Below are 15,718 nucleotides of genomic sequence, written 5' to 3'. Positions count from 1 at the left end.
TGGTTGAGTCAGTGGAACACATAACCTAAAGAGAACATATAGCCTATAAAGCTAAGCAAGCCTTAAACATACTTTGATCAGTTAATATAAATCAGATTCTAGAGAGTGTTCGTGTAAATTTGACAAGAAGCAACAGTGTGATGTTCAGAGTTCAGCTGTGCCTTTAACAAGAGGTTATCACTTTGTCGGTTTTGTTGATCGTTCTTCATGAGCGGTCAAAAGCTTTGCTATGAATTCTGGGAACTCACTCTTTCAAAAAAGATGCTCCAGGTTGTCCTGTACTGATGAAGATAATCAAGGAAGAACCAAGTGCTGTACTTAGGAACTTTCTCGGGCAAAACTGACCATTTAACCGCAAATTTCAGTTTCTCCTTTATGATCTGTTGCCAGGACTTTAGCGCAGCTGTTGTTTGTGGATCTCTCACCCTTAACTTTGTCTTCAGAGAGTGAAATGTGTGCTTCACTTGGCTGGTAACAGGTGTTTAACAGGTCCTTTTTGGTTTTGAGCCACTTTTTTCGCCCGTTATTTGGTGATGTGCTGAAAAAAACTATTTTAATTAGTATTAAGCTGTTTCTGGATCGGATATACTTCTTAATACTTACAGTGAATTTTCTTACAACATTTGAAGCCCTGAAATTAGTCCAATATTCATCCAAACATTAAAAAGTTAGCACTTCAAATGATATTGAAAGCGTTTAATACCAATAACTGTCAGAGTTCCAGAAAATCTGGATCTCTTTGTATAAAAGAAATCAAATCATTGACGTTTATTACTACTGAAGTTATGGAATTAAGGATGGAAGAACGCAATAAACTTCCCATTAAAAAGCCATGTTGGGCTGCTATAATTTGGTATGGTGCTGTCCAATTTATCTCTGACATAGAAAGCAGTAAAACTAAAGCGACTATTTTAATTTTTCGAGTTGAACTTATCAATTTTTAAATCTGGAAAAGTCTCTTGGGGGTTTGGAGAGGGTTACCTTGAATGCTGCACATGAATCCACGCTACTGTGCAACACCTGGGTTACATTCTTATTAGCGGATCGAGTGGCGCACATTGAAGGCATGTACCATCTGGGGAGGGGCATCGTCGCTGTGGTCGTGTTGGAGTCAGCTGGCTGTGTGAAAGAGAGCGTTTTCATGCCGTGCAGAAAGCAGGTCTGTTGAGATGCGCAGAGCTCCGACGCAGCGGAGGTCGCGAGGCTGCTGGTGAATTACAATTGGGATAGTGAAGCATCATGAACGGGCAGCTCTTTTCCGTGGATCTCCGCACATTTTGCCAATAAAAACAAGCAGGAATGATTTTCCTCCCCCTGCTTTCGCTCCAGAGAACCATGGAGACCTCGCAAGGCATCAGTCATGCTCTCTGGTAAGAGGGGATTCTGCTCCAATATGTCCCTTTCCATCCTAAATGGGCGTATTAATTAATAGCTACCAGTACGGCTTTTTAAAAAAATGAGATATTCTCTATAAAATGAAATGCATCGGCCTAAACGCGAGTCCGCAAGACGTCCTCGCATCTGTTCACGCATTTAGCTCGTGTGAAAAGACGTTTGTCATCGTGGCGGGCTGTGACACACCTGCGATGTGTTATCGCTTCCATAATGAGTCCGGTGCGTTTCATTATCAGCCGGTGCGCCGCCGTCTGCAACGGCTATGCAGATGCGGGGATCAGCGCAGACTGGATGTGCGAACGCGTGCTTTATGCTGAGCCAAATCACATGTCCGTACGATGAATGCAAGGACCGCATCAAGTGAGAGCCTTGCGTTTGTGTACGCGTTGTGCCACAAAACAGTGCAACGGGTCGTTTGTGTGGCACGCTCGTCAGGAGGCAGGGGGTGGCAGAACTGCAAGAACGTCTCAAATTCAATTTTTAAAGGAGTGCAAATGTGTGCCAAGCTTCCCGGGAATGCATAACTTCTCCCCTGTTGCTGCATTGTTATGGAGCAAAAAAAAACCCAGACCGGAACATCTTGTTACTGCCGTCTCCTGGGCCTTATTGCTTCACTCCTCTCATTTATTAATACTGCTCGGTCACATGCAGCAGCGTTAAACTCCTATTATTAACAGATCCCTGAGCGAGCCTGTCCGTCAGGATCCCTTTTGGTGGGGTGGGCTCGTAAAAATGTGTTGGTGCCTTTTACAGCGAGTCACTGTAGTCCACCTTTTGGCGTTTCTGGGAAACACCTCTGTTTTTTTACAACAGGGTTTTCCTTTGAAGCCTTATGCTCATTGCTCCTTTTTTATTTACAGTTGTTAGTGCAGGGACAGGACATTTACAAGCGAAGGGGTTGGTGTGCTGGGAGACCATTCTCATGCTCAGTTTCCTCTTGATCACAGGGATTAGGATGAAACCAGTCATGTTAGTGTTTCTGTTCGTCCGTACAGTACAAAGCACTCCCTTTGGCTGTTGTGTTTCAGTACAGTTCAGTCACATTCCATGGACGTAGACTTTGACCCAGATAGCTTTGTCACAGTTGCATTTTTTAATACAATTTAATACCATTGCATCAAGGTTACAATATTTTTTCTTTTTTTTTTAAACAATCCCCTTAAGACATGGGCTGACACAAATTTGAATGTGTAGTTCTGTAGTAGGTAACTGACAAAACATGCACGTTAAGTACAGAGTGTGAAAAGAAACACTGGCTGCTTGATCTGGTTCTAGTTATTTCACTACTTCTTACTAGCACATAGAGTCAAAATGAGAAACATTTAGCTTCATCTAAAGTATCTTGTTGCTAGAAGCAAGGAATAAAGTCTGATCAAGCGACTGTAGTACTACAGATGGGGGAGCGTATTCACCTACTTTTCTTCAAAACACAAAAGAATCAGATCAAGGTCCTTTAGTGTGTAAATATTGAATGTAATGGCGTGGCTGCTGTGGCTGCACTTCATAAGTCTGAGCGAAACAAAAGCACTGAACTTTTTCCAGAATCAGCAAAGTGGATTAGAGCAAGGCACAGAGCATAAAAACAGCGTTGGACATACAGAAATCCCTCCAGGTGTTACAGAGCAAAGGAAAAATGTATAGCAATAATCCCCTCGGACATTAGAGTCACATTCCTTTCTTTATTACTCCACCCTCCTCTCCTCCAACCTCAGCTTAGCGGAATCCAGGTGGATAGCAATCACTGGGCTTTGCTTTGTTTTGCCTGTGGTAGTTGTGTCAAACGTACAAAGGTGAGCATCAAGGCCCGGGGAGGGAGAGAGGACGAGCTATACGATTGGTCAGCCTTGGCTAAGCTGCCCTGCCTTGTGCTGATAAGTGCATTATAAATCAGTATTTCATGGATGTAGAGAGCAAAACGAAGAGATCACATTGGTGCGCGGGGTTGGTTGGAGGGTCACCTAAACCCTGCATAAGCCCTCCATCCACAGTTGTAGGGGTTGTTCAGGTGGAGGCAGCTCTGAATCAGCCGTATGTCTGACCTTGTCCAATCTCTTCTTTGTTGAATCATAAATTACATCTTCCTCCTTACATTTCTACTCCCATCCTCACCAGCAAATCTCACCAATGGCTCTACAGGGTCCTTGGGGTCTGATAGTCAATGTTTGGGAGTTGCATTACTGTTCTCCTATAGATTAGATCAGTATGGCTTTAGACAGGAGAAATGCTGTCCTGGTGCACCAGTGGAAGCAGTGAGGCACTGCTTTGTAACAACTGACACAGACAGTGGTGCAAACTGTAGTTTTTAACTGTCTGCTGCCTATTAACTTCTCAGGAACCAACGGGGGATCCTCATGCTAGCCTAACAGGAGCTGTGTAGTTGTAATCTTTCTCTGGTTCACATGTGTAAGTTGACAACAGCAGCAGCTGTGTCAACACCAGCGGTCAACATGAGGGCTGCTGGCCTCACCTGCCCATAGTTAGCTGGAGGTGGGGTTTCAGCTGCTCCTTTATACCACAGCCGCCTGTTGAAAGAGACCAATAAACCTGCTGTGCAGCATATGGTGGTGCTGCAAAAGCTCCTGCCGCACTGTATTAAGACTTGCAGTTTTAAGTCTTGAATATGTGTATTATAAATTCTCAATAATAACTTTTCCTGTTCCCAGGACTCCTGGGCCACATGAAAGCTGACAGTAGAGAGAGAGTGAATCTGTTTAAGAGCCGAGAGCCATCGTGTTTATCAAGGGAGACGACGCATAAAACTGTTGCCTGTAGGAATGTAGCTTTGCTGTGAATATTTCAAGCTAATATGCATCGCTTCTAAGCTGAAGAGAGAGCATTATGGCTCCTTGTGTGGACACAGGAGGATCAGAGCTACGGTACGGGCTTCAGTGTTTAGCCCGTCTAGAATATTAAACTCTTCCTCGATTTGCATTTGAGTGATACGAGCTGCGCAGGGGCAGCTCGCTCTCATCGCACGGCTCATGTTTTAATCTACACGGTTCCTTCAGTGCTATCTGTACCACCATCCACAGCCCATACGCATGCTCGGCCAACACGTGTTTGAAGCTGTGGTGTTTAAAATCTATATCTCCTCAGATTCTGTGAGGGCGGCTGTGGTTCAGGAGGTTGTTGTCGTCTGTTAATCAGAAGGTCTGTGGTTCAATTCTGAGCTACTCCAGTCTGCATGTTAAAGTGTCTTTGGGCAAGATGCTCTAGTCCTTTGTGGGTGATAGAAAGTGCTGGAAAAAAGCATCAGACGTATGTCATGTCGGGAAAAGGGTTCATGTAGTAGTGCATTTACCATCTCACTCATGCTTCCCCCTGAAGGGTGTTGCAGTCCTGTATTGTCACACCTGTGCCTCTGCACAGCAGGTGTTTACAAAGCTGGCACTTAACTTAAGGTAGTGATGCAGCTGATCCCCTCAGGTGTGTTATCTGTTAAGAGTGGCCATGGTGGATCTGTTGCAACTGGTCTTCACCTTTTCTCTAGCTGCTATTACACAGTGATTACTGCTATGGTGTTTTAACCATAGCCCCATTGTGGCGTCTTTCCATTCTCTTTCTGTAGTTATAAACACTTTTATAATAAGATGCACTGTAGGTTCAACCACTGCTGAACAGCAGGAAAATTTGGGATAAAAAGCAGTAAAACGCTATTCGTACACATGAGGCCCATAGCGACAGGAGGTGTAATCGCGTTAGATTAGTCTGGATGTCTTTGTTGAAGAATTGCTGCAATGCTACGACTTATAGCTGTGACTTTGTCTTTAGATGCTGATGGTATATTTTGCCCTAAAGGGGTGGGGGTGGGGGGGGAGGGGTATGAAGAGCAGAATGTAATGCTTTGAACTTCCTTGCTCAGTGTGCATCAGTAGAATGAATCAAGGGAGACACAGTGGTGCTATTAGAAACTTTTTTCTGAGATGTGATGGTGCCAAGTTCAAACCTTCCGCTTAGCTCAGCGATTCAAAACTGCATCTACGTGTGGATGTGATGGTGACCCCCACCTCTCACTCAAGACTGCAGCTTTGAAAAGCAGTAGTAATTTGGATTGGTGGATGGAAAATTAATCAAATGTAAAATGGGCTTGAAACTTGTTTTTCTTTTTTCTTTTTTGAATACTTCACAAATGGATAACTACTTTTAAATTTGAAAACTTGTGGTTGGACTACACGATTACCTCAGGGAGGAGTAGCCTACAACCAGCCAACAAACATTTCATAGATGTCATTTAGGTGGGTAAGGGATGGTGAATAAAGGTCTTTAAAAGGTATTTGTTAGCCATGTCTGCTAACCCTCCCATAATAGGCTGCTTTTACCCACAAGTCTAAATAACTGGAGGTTATCAGGTGGGTTTCACCCGAATGTAATAAGCTGGAATGTACAGTTATTCCTATTATTTCAAAGTAAAGCAAATGTACTTGTTGGTTTGTGGCTTGCTGTGGACAAAACTAATGGTACAGTTACAAAATATAAGCACATAACACAGAAAGGGGCCATTGCAGAATGATTTGAATTTTTGCTCAAAGACATTACTCTGAAGAAACAACCTGACATTAACAATTACAAATAAGTGAGAAAATTATCCATTTGTGAAATAATTACACAAAAAAATGATACTGAAAGTTTCAAACCCATTTTCATTACGGTCACTTTGACTGAGGTCTTCAATTTGTCATCATAATGCGCTGCCAAAACACGTGTCTGCCATATTTCAGCTACTATTCAACTGCATAACAGAAACAGAACGGATTATTTCACACACTATTTCATGATTTGGTGTCACCAATTTATGTGGCACTGAATTCCTTCTTCACTACATAAATTAAATGCAGCTTGCTTAGGAATTAAACTTTATCTAAGTAAGAGGAAGAATGTGTTATTTCTTGCTAGGATGCTCATTGTAAGGAAGTGTGAGATGTATTGTTATAGTAGCAAAGATGAACCAGTGATATCTGCACTGAGGACTGAGGTTTTAGTGTTTTTATGATGACAGAGTGGGCACATTTAGTTTTGTTTAACAAAAACAAAAAGGGGGGGATTGCACTGAATTTCCTTGGAAATGTTTTGGTTGCTAGACAAAGCCATTCTTAGGGGCATGGCAGCCTTTTGGCTCCAGCTGCCCAGCGACAGTCCAGATGAATACCAAATGTCTCAGTCTCCTCTCGACTGCTTCTCTCTGTGGGTTTACTGTTCGGCTGTTCAACAAAGAACAAACATGACACTGCCTTGTACACTCCCAGGTGAAAATCCCACTTGGTGTATTAGATTAACTGAAAATTTAATCATCGTGAACTCGTTTTTGTGTAACAAGATTCATGTGACGAGCTTTTGTCTGCCACTTGCTTGTGTGAAAGGCTCCTGTTTGTCTGTCAATGGGAGGTCAAGCACGCGGGGGTTTTCGCATGTACGGGAGCAAACAGCACTTACTGGTTCACTTCCAGAACAGGAGCCAACGCAAACTCTGGAAGTATTTCAAGTATGTCTTCACAGAAAGTGAGCGTCGTGTTGTTTGAGGCAGGAAAACAGAACTCTAATGTTTCTGGCCTAAAAAAGGCCAAAAATCTGAGCAGAGCTCTGAGACAGCTGCTCAGACTAACTGATAGATAAATGTTTCCTTTTGAAAGATGGGACACTGGCAGAAGCAATCTTTGGAAATGGTAATTCTGATCCAGCCCTTGAGGCCTTCCATCTAGATTTGTGGGCTGAATGGAGCCGTTTTATGATTTACTCGACTGGCAAGAAGACAGCAGGATGCTTATTTACGGCAGCGATTTGTGAGCAACGCCGAGCGAGAGGTTTTGGCAGAAAACACGATCGCTATTTTTGGATGTCAAGTCTCTACTGGGCATTAGGGAAGAGGCTTTGTTTGTAATGAACCTCCATTATGTAGAAGAGAGTGTATGAACCGTGGCTCACCTGCAACAGTTTAGTAAAAACAATACATGTCTTACTTCCCCCCCCCAGATTATCTGTTGTTCCTTCTCAACAGATAAATAGATGATTATATGTAGACGTTTTAAAATGATGTGAATTTTGTGTGAACCTTGATATTTATGACAGTCGCTTGGAGGAAATGCCACTGATTGCATTCTTCGCCGCCTTTGTTACTTATTCCAACACTTTGCTTCTGGCTCTGTTTCTCTTGCTTTTTTTTGTGATGGTAGCTTTGAGCTTGTGAGCCATGAAACACACAGGGATTAGATTTCTCCCTCTGTATCTGTCCATACATTATTAATGCTACTTATCTCGTCTCATTTTCCTTCTCTTTGCAAATTAATTGGCTACTAATTGCATCCAAGGGCTAATTTTGGAGTATTTAGAGTATTACTCACTTTCAGAAGGCCTAGTCTACAAGATATGTTTGGACTGTAGATGAACTTACTCGCAAAATGTTCTCTAGAACTCATTAAATCCTAAATTTATAATCTTGCATACTCATCATAACTGGGTTTATTGTGGTTTCATTTAAATAGTTGCTATCACCTGGTGCCTTTTTTTTTTTTTTGATCTAAGACATTTTTTTGTCTTTTATCTTTCTGAGTCAAATATTCTCCCACAAGTCTGTTGTTACAGAAACTAACTTGTATTTAGTGATACAGTTTTTAAGTACCTGAGCAGAGGGACAGCAGCGCCCCCTGGTGGAGCCTTGTGCCATCTGATCGAATGCTTTTTTTTTGTTATTATACATATATGTGTATGTGTATGTATGTATGTATGTATGTATGTGCTGTGGCTGCTACTTCCAGTGCTCAGTTACAGTTACTTCATGTTACTTGAACCGAAAAATTAGTTTTAGTGTTTGGATGTAGCTCAGGAGGTAGAGCAGGTCAGTCTACTGATTGGAAGGTTGGTGGTTTGATCCCTGGCTACCTGAGTCTGAATGCCAAATATCCTTGGGCAAGATACTAACCCCAAGTTGCTCTCTGATGCATCCACCGGAGTATGAATGTTAGTTAAAAAGCATAGAAAACAGCTTCGGTGAATGTGGCATATAAACGCTCCAGGAGAGTAGAAAAGCGCTATATAAGAATCAGCCCATTTGATTTACTTGACTACTCACATAAGTCCAGTGTACTGGCTCACATTTGGGTATATTTGAAACAAGTTTTTGGCAGAGTTCTAAAATATTTGTGTCTTGTACCTCCAGATAACACAAAGCTGGCTAATGATACATTTTAAACCTTCATCTCTTTCTCAGGTGAGGGTGTGGCTGAGAGCGTGAATTGTAAAGTCCCCAGAATTACATCACATGGAGGTCAAAGGACATCTGATCACATCCATGGGTTTGGGGGCTCCTGGTGAGTAATGATGACTTCTCACAGTGTAAGGATTCACACTTCCATCTGTGGGCAAGTCTGAAAAGGCTTGAGAAACCATCAGCTTGCTTGTTTTCCTGACAGTTTTTTCTCTAGGGAACTGCCAGCTGAAAAAACATCTGTCTTTGTGAAGACCCTTTGTTCACATGCTGCCACTACAGCTGCCAGAAAATCTTATCAGAGCACTCTGAGAACTGACACCTTCACAAACACGACACTGTGATACAGTATAAACATAACCCACAAGATTGCGTTTTTAATGAAATCACTGCCAGTTTGAGTCCACATCTGAATTTCACCGTGCCCAAAAGTGACTTTCATGCGTTGTGCCTCCTAGATGTTCAAGGCTGCCAGGATGGCAAGCTGCAGGCTGAGAGGATCGCAACTCTGCAAGAGAGGAAGCAGGCCTTGGAGGCTCTCCTCAACGCCAGAGTGGGAGAGCTCAAACAAGTCTGTTTGCAGGAAGCTGTGAGTCGATCTCGCTTCATCTTCGAAACGCAGCTCAGCTTAGATTCTCTCTCCGTATACCTCGAGCGATGAGAGGATAGCTGCAGTGTGGTTTAACGGCAAATTTAAGTCTTCTGTAAAAATGAGACTAAACGTGAACATCTGAGCTCAGCTGCAGCTAACAACTTGTTGAAAATGGGATATTTTTCACAGACAAAATCTTTGCTTGCTTGCTTCTGAGAGCCTGTCAGTGCATGTTAATGAATCCGCAGCTGCCTCAGCTTTTCTTTAACAGCTGTTCAACACGTCCCTGTTTTCAGCTGGATGGTGACTCATTCTATCTGTGTGCCTATTTATCGATTCAGAAGTTGTCTGCTCTGTTGTCAGTGTAGCTTACTTAGACATCTGAAGCACTTCTCAACTGCAGAGTTATGGTTCTGCTTTAGAGGTAAATGCTAAACGCAGCCAAATTATTGCTGGCATATCTCGTGCCATATCTAGACCATTTAAGGAATTTTTTTAAAGAGACTTAAAGTAATCCGTTAAATGGTTATCACTTTATGAAACAGTTTGCACCTCAGTGGCCAGTGAGAAGGATTTCAGTAACTGGGGGCTAATCGATGTCCTCTGCAGGAGCTGACTGGGAAATTGCCACGTGCTTTCCCATTGGAGACAGGAGAGAAACCCCCGCTGGTGCAGCGGAGAGCTGGCCTAGCGCCCATTGCCAAGGCAGAGGTAAGTCAGCACCTTGAATATCAATTGTGTTTACGCAGTAGCTGTACCGTTTTGTATGTGTGTGTGTGTGTGTATACTCAGTCTAACATGGGTGACTTTCCCTGGCAGCAGGATGAGGCTGCCCAAAGAAAGCAGATGAAAGCCATCTTCACGGGTGCTCTGTACAGACACTCGGAATCAGACCGAAACGTTCCAAATAGCAAAAGAACGGTCCATCGGGGCTGTCACACAGGTACGGTACCATGGCAACTAATCCCACACCTGCACACTTAACCCCCCCCCCCCCAAAAGCTACACAATAATAATAGCACGATGCTGAAAACGTCATCTTTGCACTTTTGCATTTTTGTTTACCTAAGCCACCAGGTGTCATGCTGCTTTGCCTACGACCTATATCCTTTGTGTTTCAGAGGACACTGTCATGTCAGAGAGTACCAGCTCCATGTCAGATTCAACATCCCATGACAATGGTGAGTCAACAGTCTCCGTGTGTATCCACATTCACCAAAGAAATAACTGAACCTCTGACCCAACATCATTCTTAAATCATGAGAATATGCAGTGTTATTAATGCTCTGCACCAAAAGTTGCACACATTTTTCACTTTTAAGGCTTTTATTGAAAGTTGACTACATCAAAAGAGGATTTGTTGTTCTTCCTCCTACAGAGTCTTCACCGAGCGTGGCTGCCGACCAGCGATCTCTGTCTCAGCCGCGACTTACTGCAGGCAGCCCTGACCACAGAATCAGCAGGAAGCTATCCCCAGTGGAGATTTATTACGAGATGAGGACACGGCGCAACTCTGTCACTAGCTCTGTTAGGTGTGTGTCTTAAGGTGACCCTGTGCAGCCTGCCTGCTCTGTTACATTCACAGCATAAGCACACAAAAGTAAATGATCAGGATTGTGTGGGTTACAAATGCTATATGCATCTTGTGATTCTTTGTTTTTTGGTTTTCTTCCACAGCCCAACTCACTCTTTACCTAGAAGTGCTTCTAACGTTGAAGGCAGAAGCGTTCCAGCAACTCCTATGTTGGCCCGAACTGCTCCCATCAGCGTTCATGTCAGGTAATCTGTGAACTGGGCTGCTTCTGTCTGATGCTGCACACCTCCCTCCTCCTGTCATAACTGTATGGTTGGAAATGGCTTAATGACTTAGCCAAATGAAGACAGAGACTTCAGGTTGTAACAGCGATTAGTGCCAAATTCAGCTACCAGCAAAGGTTTTTAATTTTTTGGACTTTAGGCATAAAAAATGTTCCTTTTATAAAAAGTAACTTTTCTGTAAAATTCAGTTACATGAATTAGCTTAACGCTGCTATCACTCACTCTGCTGTATCTAAAGTTCTTTAGTTTCCTCTCTGATTACTTTGCGCTGCTGCTGTGCTCATTTGCTGTGCTCATATCTTAGGTCAGATGCATCTGGTGGAAACGGGCTGAAACAGTGGTCTGGCAGCCTGGATGTGCCATACATGATTCCGCTGGCTCAAGAAGGTTCTTCCTCTGACCGCCGCAGCTGTCCGTACAGCTCCCGAGCCAGGCGCAGCAACAGCTCTGAGGCCCTGCTGGACAGATCGAGCCTACCAGACGACCCAGCCCCTAGAAACGGCATGCCGCAGAGAGGAGGGCCCTACAAGAGTTCGGAGACGCTGACAGATGGAAAACTGCGGCATATTCACTTGGGCAGCCCCGAGGGGCATGTGGACAGCTCTGTTGAGCAAGTCAAAATGCGTCTGTCTATGGGTGGCAGGGGAGCAAGCGGTGGCTACAACGAACTTTTGATGGACTACATCTGGGGAAAACAGCAGAGGATGCAAGTGCAGCACCATCTGTACCAGTCCACAGGAAGGATCTGGCAAGACATGTCCTCCCCTCGCTCATCCACTGCAGCAGTGCCTCCCCATGCCAATGGATTTTCCCATTCCCAGGTGCACCTTCCCAGTGCTGCACCTCCCTACAGTCCCATGGTCCTTAGAGGATCCCAAGCTGAACTACGCAGGGTCAAGGTCACCAGAACCAAATCTTGTGGACCTTTTATTCCTTTGCAGCAACATCCCCAAGATGCAATTCTACTATCAGCGTACGAGTCCCCCCTTCCTGTTTCTGGAACCACCACATCGTCCATTCCCAACCTTCACCCTTACCAGACTGATTTGTCTGGTCCCTCCTTCAACCGCAGACCCCCACAGTTTTCTCTTCCTACTCCAGAAGACTCAACAAGAAGCCTGCATAAAGCCCTGGCTCTGGAGGGCCTTAGAGACTGGTACCTGAGGAATGCTCTTGGCTATCCTACTGCTGCCCCAAAGGGTCACGAGGCAGGGATCTCTCGTCTTTCACACCCACACCCACTGGTGCACCAGGCCCAGTCTGTTCAAGGTGAACCAACTAACCTCCAAAGGCCTCAGATACCCCAGTCAGCCAGCTTCCATGGTCACCCTCTCCATGGAAGGTCAGTATTTTTAAACGTGATTGACTAGCTGATGTTTCAAGTTAGACTTCATACACACTGCAGAAACACAAGCCTAATAAACGTCAATTTTTCTGTTGGTTTACATTAACACCAGAAAAATGTAACATTACTGTTGCCATATACATGTACAGCATGGATGCATTACTGAAATCTGTGTGTTACAGATGATTTGTCTGTCTTCTTAGATGTTGGCAGCAATGCTTCCAACAGATGCTGGTGCTGTTACACTCACTCTGCCCCCAGCCAATCCATCTATCATTCTCTTTTACAACTGACACTGTGTTATTTTCTTTTTATTATTTATTTTTTTGGGCTTGGTCAGCATTATCGCCTGCTGCTGGCATCCTCATGCCAACACTCTTTGTTGTTCCTGATTGCTTCCAAGGATGGGCCTCTCCAAGCTCTGTTATAGTCTTGCACACTTTTTTTTCCTTTTTTTTGTGGACCCTAAGAAAATTAATTTCTTAGTGGTTTTACTGCATGCTTCTTGTGGTGTTTATTTGTTTCCTCTCTTATTTTTTTTAATTTTTCGGGAAGTGCAATATTGACTTGTTTTACCTCCCCCCCACAGGTCGATGGAGTTCTCTCTCTATCAGGAGACATCTGATCCACAGATGCAAGAGGTGACTCCAAAGGAGCCCAGTGCTGACCCAGGCACCTTGGTCTGAAGCAGCAGCAGCACTCATGCACACATCAATGCACTACATACGCAAAAACAGTGTAGCTTCACATGGACTCCTATATACTACTCCAAAAATTAAGGGAACACTTAAATCACATGCTGTATCTCAATGAATTAAATATTCAAACTGAAAGTCTTTATGACACACACTGTGTAATTTGTTGAGAACAAAATAATGGAAGAATATAGTTGGAAAGCCTTCTGAAGGCTGGATTCAAAATGACAACAAAAGTCAATGTTATAAATTGTTCAAGTGTTCCCTTTATTTCTTTTGATCAGTTTAATTCCACACACAAGTTGATTATAATGTGACCTCAGCAGCATCGAAAAACATGACAACCTCAGCAGAAAGAGACTGAAGTAAATGACAAACTGTAGCTGTAAAGTTGGAAAAAGCCTGGGCAAGCTCCCTGTGTTATACCTGATTTTTGCCAATATCAATGTCAACCCCAGTGTTTTGTGGCTGTACACGGGTGCTGACTTGCAGAGCATCTAATACCAATATGATCATACTCTACTTCACATATAAATATTTCTGGTCCAACGCGAACGGCAAGAGCCTTTCCATTAATCCTGAAAAGTCTGCCGAGATATACTTTTTTACAGAATATATACAGCTGTAAAGTACTATTTTGTATCTTCTGAGATATAAAGAACTGTTATATTAAAGAGGTAATTTATTGCTCATTAACCATGTTATATTCAAAGATGTTATGAGCTCACATCGTTTGAGACGTATTACATGCCAGTGAACGTGTGTTTGTAAATTATATAAACCGCAGAAACATGCTTCAGTCCTCATCTGCCGTTAACGTCACAGCCATTTGTAGTTTTCATATTTGATAAAAGTGAAGTGGGCCATGAACTGTAGCGTAATGGTGTAGCAGACAGGAGTGCCTAAATGTTTAATATCAAAATTAAACCTTGGTTAAAGTTGCTAGTATTAAGACTGTGAGATTTAGTTTTTAAAAATCAGACTAAAGCGTATCACAGTGTGACTCCGTTTGGGTATTTGGAATGATGTCATATGTATTTTGGTGTTTTGGGGGTTTCAGCTCAGTGCTGGTTGATAAATGTAGCCTTCTCTGTGCTGACCTTAGATCAGTTTAGGACCAACCTTAGGGCTGTAGTGAGACCTTCTGTATGGCAGTAGCACTTGACTGTGTGACAAGAAATGACTCGTATCAAATCAGTTTTTTTTCTGCATTCACTTGCGGAGGATTTGATTGTCATACAGAGCACTTTATGAACATCTTAAGCCTTAACCCCTATGAAATTGTCACCAAGATGGATAACAGTCAGTAAGAAGGTTTTTCTTTTCTTTTCTTTTTGGTCTTCAAACATCTGTTGAAGGTCTGGGTGGTGGTCTGTACATAGTGTGGCTTGTACTGATGAGTCTCAAGCTAATGTTCTATTCCCATACTAACAATGTAATTTTCCGAACTAACCACATAATAAGTATAATCAAAATAACCTGCCCTACTCCTTCAACCCCACTTCCCCCCCAAGTGAGAACTATTTAATTGGTTATAAAAAATTGAGGATGACCATGTGACCAGAATAGGGCCGCTGCAGTACTGAATGGTGGTGTGAGCAGGTCTCATACCAGTAAATGTCTTTGTGAGAATACATGCTGTTTGTATTTGTAAGGAATCTGTTTGACATGTTTGCTTTCTTTTAAATATTTTTTTTAACATCGTGTCATGTATCTCTGTATATCAGTAGCATTATTACATTGTTTTCACAATCAGCCTGGGTAGCATTTTGCAATGTACACTACAGAAACCAGAAGAAGTAAACTGAAAATATTTGTATTGTTGTAACAACATAGCATGTCTCTTTCATGGTTTTAGTATGATTTTACCTTTTTTTTTTTTCTGTATTTGATCTTCAGACTCATCTGAATGTAGTTTTCTTTTGTGTGTGCTTGTGATGTTTTTGCTCAGTTACAAACTGTAGCGCACTGTGGAACATGAACCTCGTGTCTACGCCTGTCTGATGTGTTCATATCCTCTGTTTCCTGCTTCATAGAGCTCCTTCCAGCTTGTTAAAGACTGAAATCAAAGACCAAACTGCTGTGCACTGGGGGTCATAAAGGTATTTTTCATATAATGTACTCTAAGTTCAAAAGAAATAATATAAATTTAGCTCTAAAGCAAATGTATTCAAACTATATTATATTTATGAACCTATAACGTTTTGTAGCCATCTACTGTAGCCCTTTCTCATCAGTGCAGGAATTAGTAATGTATGTTTAAAATGTCATTAAGCTGTGTGATATGTTTAATATTTGGTTATACTTTATATTTTCTTTATTTCTTAAAAAAGAAAAGATATTTAAGTGCAGCTGTTTTCTCTTTTCTTCTCTCTTTATAACCAGGCCTATGAAGTTAGGCTAAACAAGGCCTGCTCTGTTCTGTATGTATGAGATCTAAATAAAGTGTCATGTTGAAATCAAAATTCAAATGCGCCAGATGCTTTTGTACTATATGCAGCAAAGTTGTGCTGAAAATGACCTGTGGTTGTGCTAAACCTACCACTTCTAAACTATTAACCAGAGTATAAGTGGATTTATCAAAATGGTATAACGTCATCACCAGTGCAGTTCTTGGTAATTGATCTGTGCTAGTGTGATAGGATTTTCTACTCTCCAAGTACACTGAAATGTCT

At 42.5% G+C, this 15,718-nt stretch overlaps 1 protein-coding gene across 2 annotated transcripts; it reads left to right on the top strand.

The window, feature by feature from the left end:
• Positions 1–1,110: 1,110 nt before the first annotated feature.
• ccdc120b (coiled-coil domain containing 120b) lies at positions 1,111–15,494 on the top strand. 2 transcript variants are annotated; one of them, XM_006784721.2, is made up of 10 exons: positions 1,111–1,370; positions 8,597–8,696; positions 9,052–9,182; positions 9,795–9,896; positions 10,008–10,128; positions 10,307–10,366; positions 10,564–10,717; positions 10,863–10,964; positions 11,308–12,345; positions 12,938–15,494. In XM_006784721.2, the coding sequence occupies exons 2-10, from the start codon at positions 8,648–8,650 to the stop codon at positions 13,032–13,034; spliced, it is 1,854 nt and encodes a 617-aa protein (XP_006784784.1). In that variant the 5' UTR covers positions 1,111–1,370; positions 8,597–8,647; the 3' UTR covers positions 13,035–15,494. The 2 variants fall into 2 exon arrangements, with proteins under 2 accessions (XP_006784784.1, XP_035760793.1); XM_035904900.2 differs by having other exon boundaries at positions 10,005–10,128.
• Positions 15,495–15,718: the final 224 nt, after the last annotated feature.

Source organism: Neolamprologus brichardi, chromosome 5 (assembly GCF_056152115.1).
Source record: "Neolamprologus brichardi isolate AB-2024 chromosome 5, ASM5615211v1, whole genome shotgun sequence".
Lineage (NCBI taxonomy): Eukaryota > Metazoa > Chordata > Actinopteri > Cichliformes > Cichlidae > Neolamprologus > Neolamprologus brichardi.
The sequence above is the reverse complement of the archived record's forward strand: the minus strand, read 5'-3'. Positions and strand labels throughout refer to the sequence as shown.

What these genes read in the sequence shown, in the direction of transcription:
- ccdc120b (XM_035904900.2), top strand. Translation starts at nt 8,648, where the DNA reads ATGGAGGTCAAAGGACATCTGATCACATCCATGGGTTTGGGGGCTCCT. An exon ending in CCATCGGGGCTGTCACACAG is followed by an intron (nt 10,129 to 10,306) that starts GTACGGTACCAT and finishes TTTGTGTTTCAG; the next exon opens with AGGACACTGTCATGTCAGAG. An exon ending in TTCAACATCCCATGACAATG is followed by an intron (nt 10,367 to 10,563) that starts GTGAGTCAACAG and finishes TTCCTCCTACAG; the next exon opens with AGTCTTCACCGAGCGTGGCT.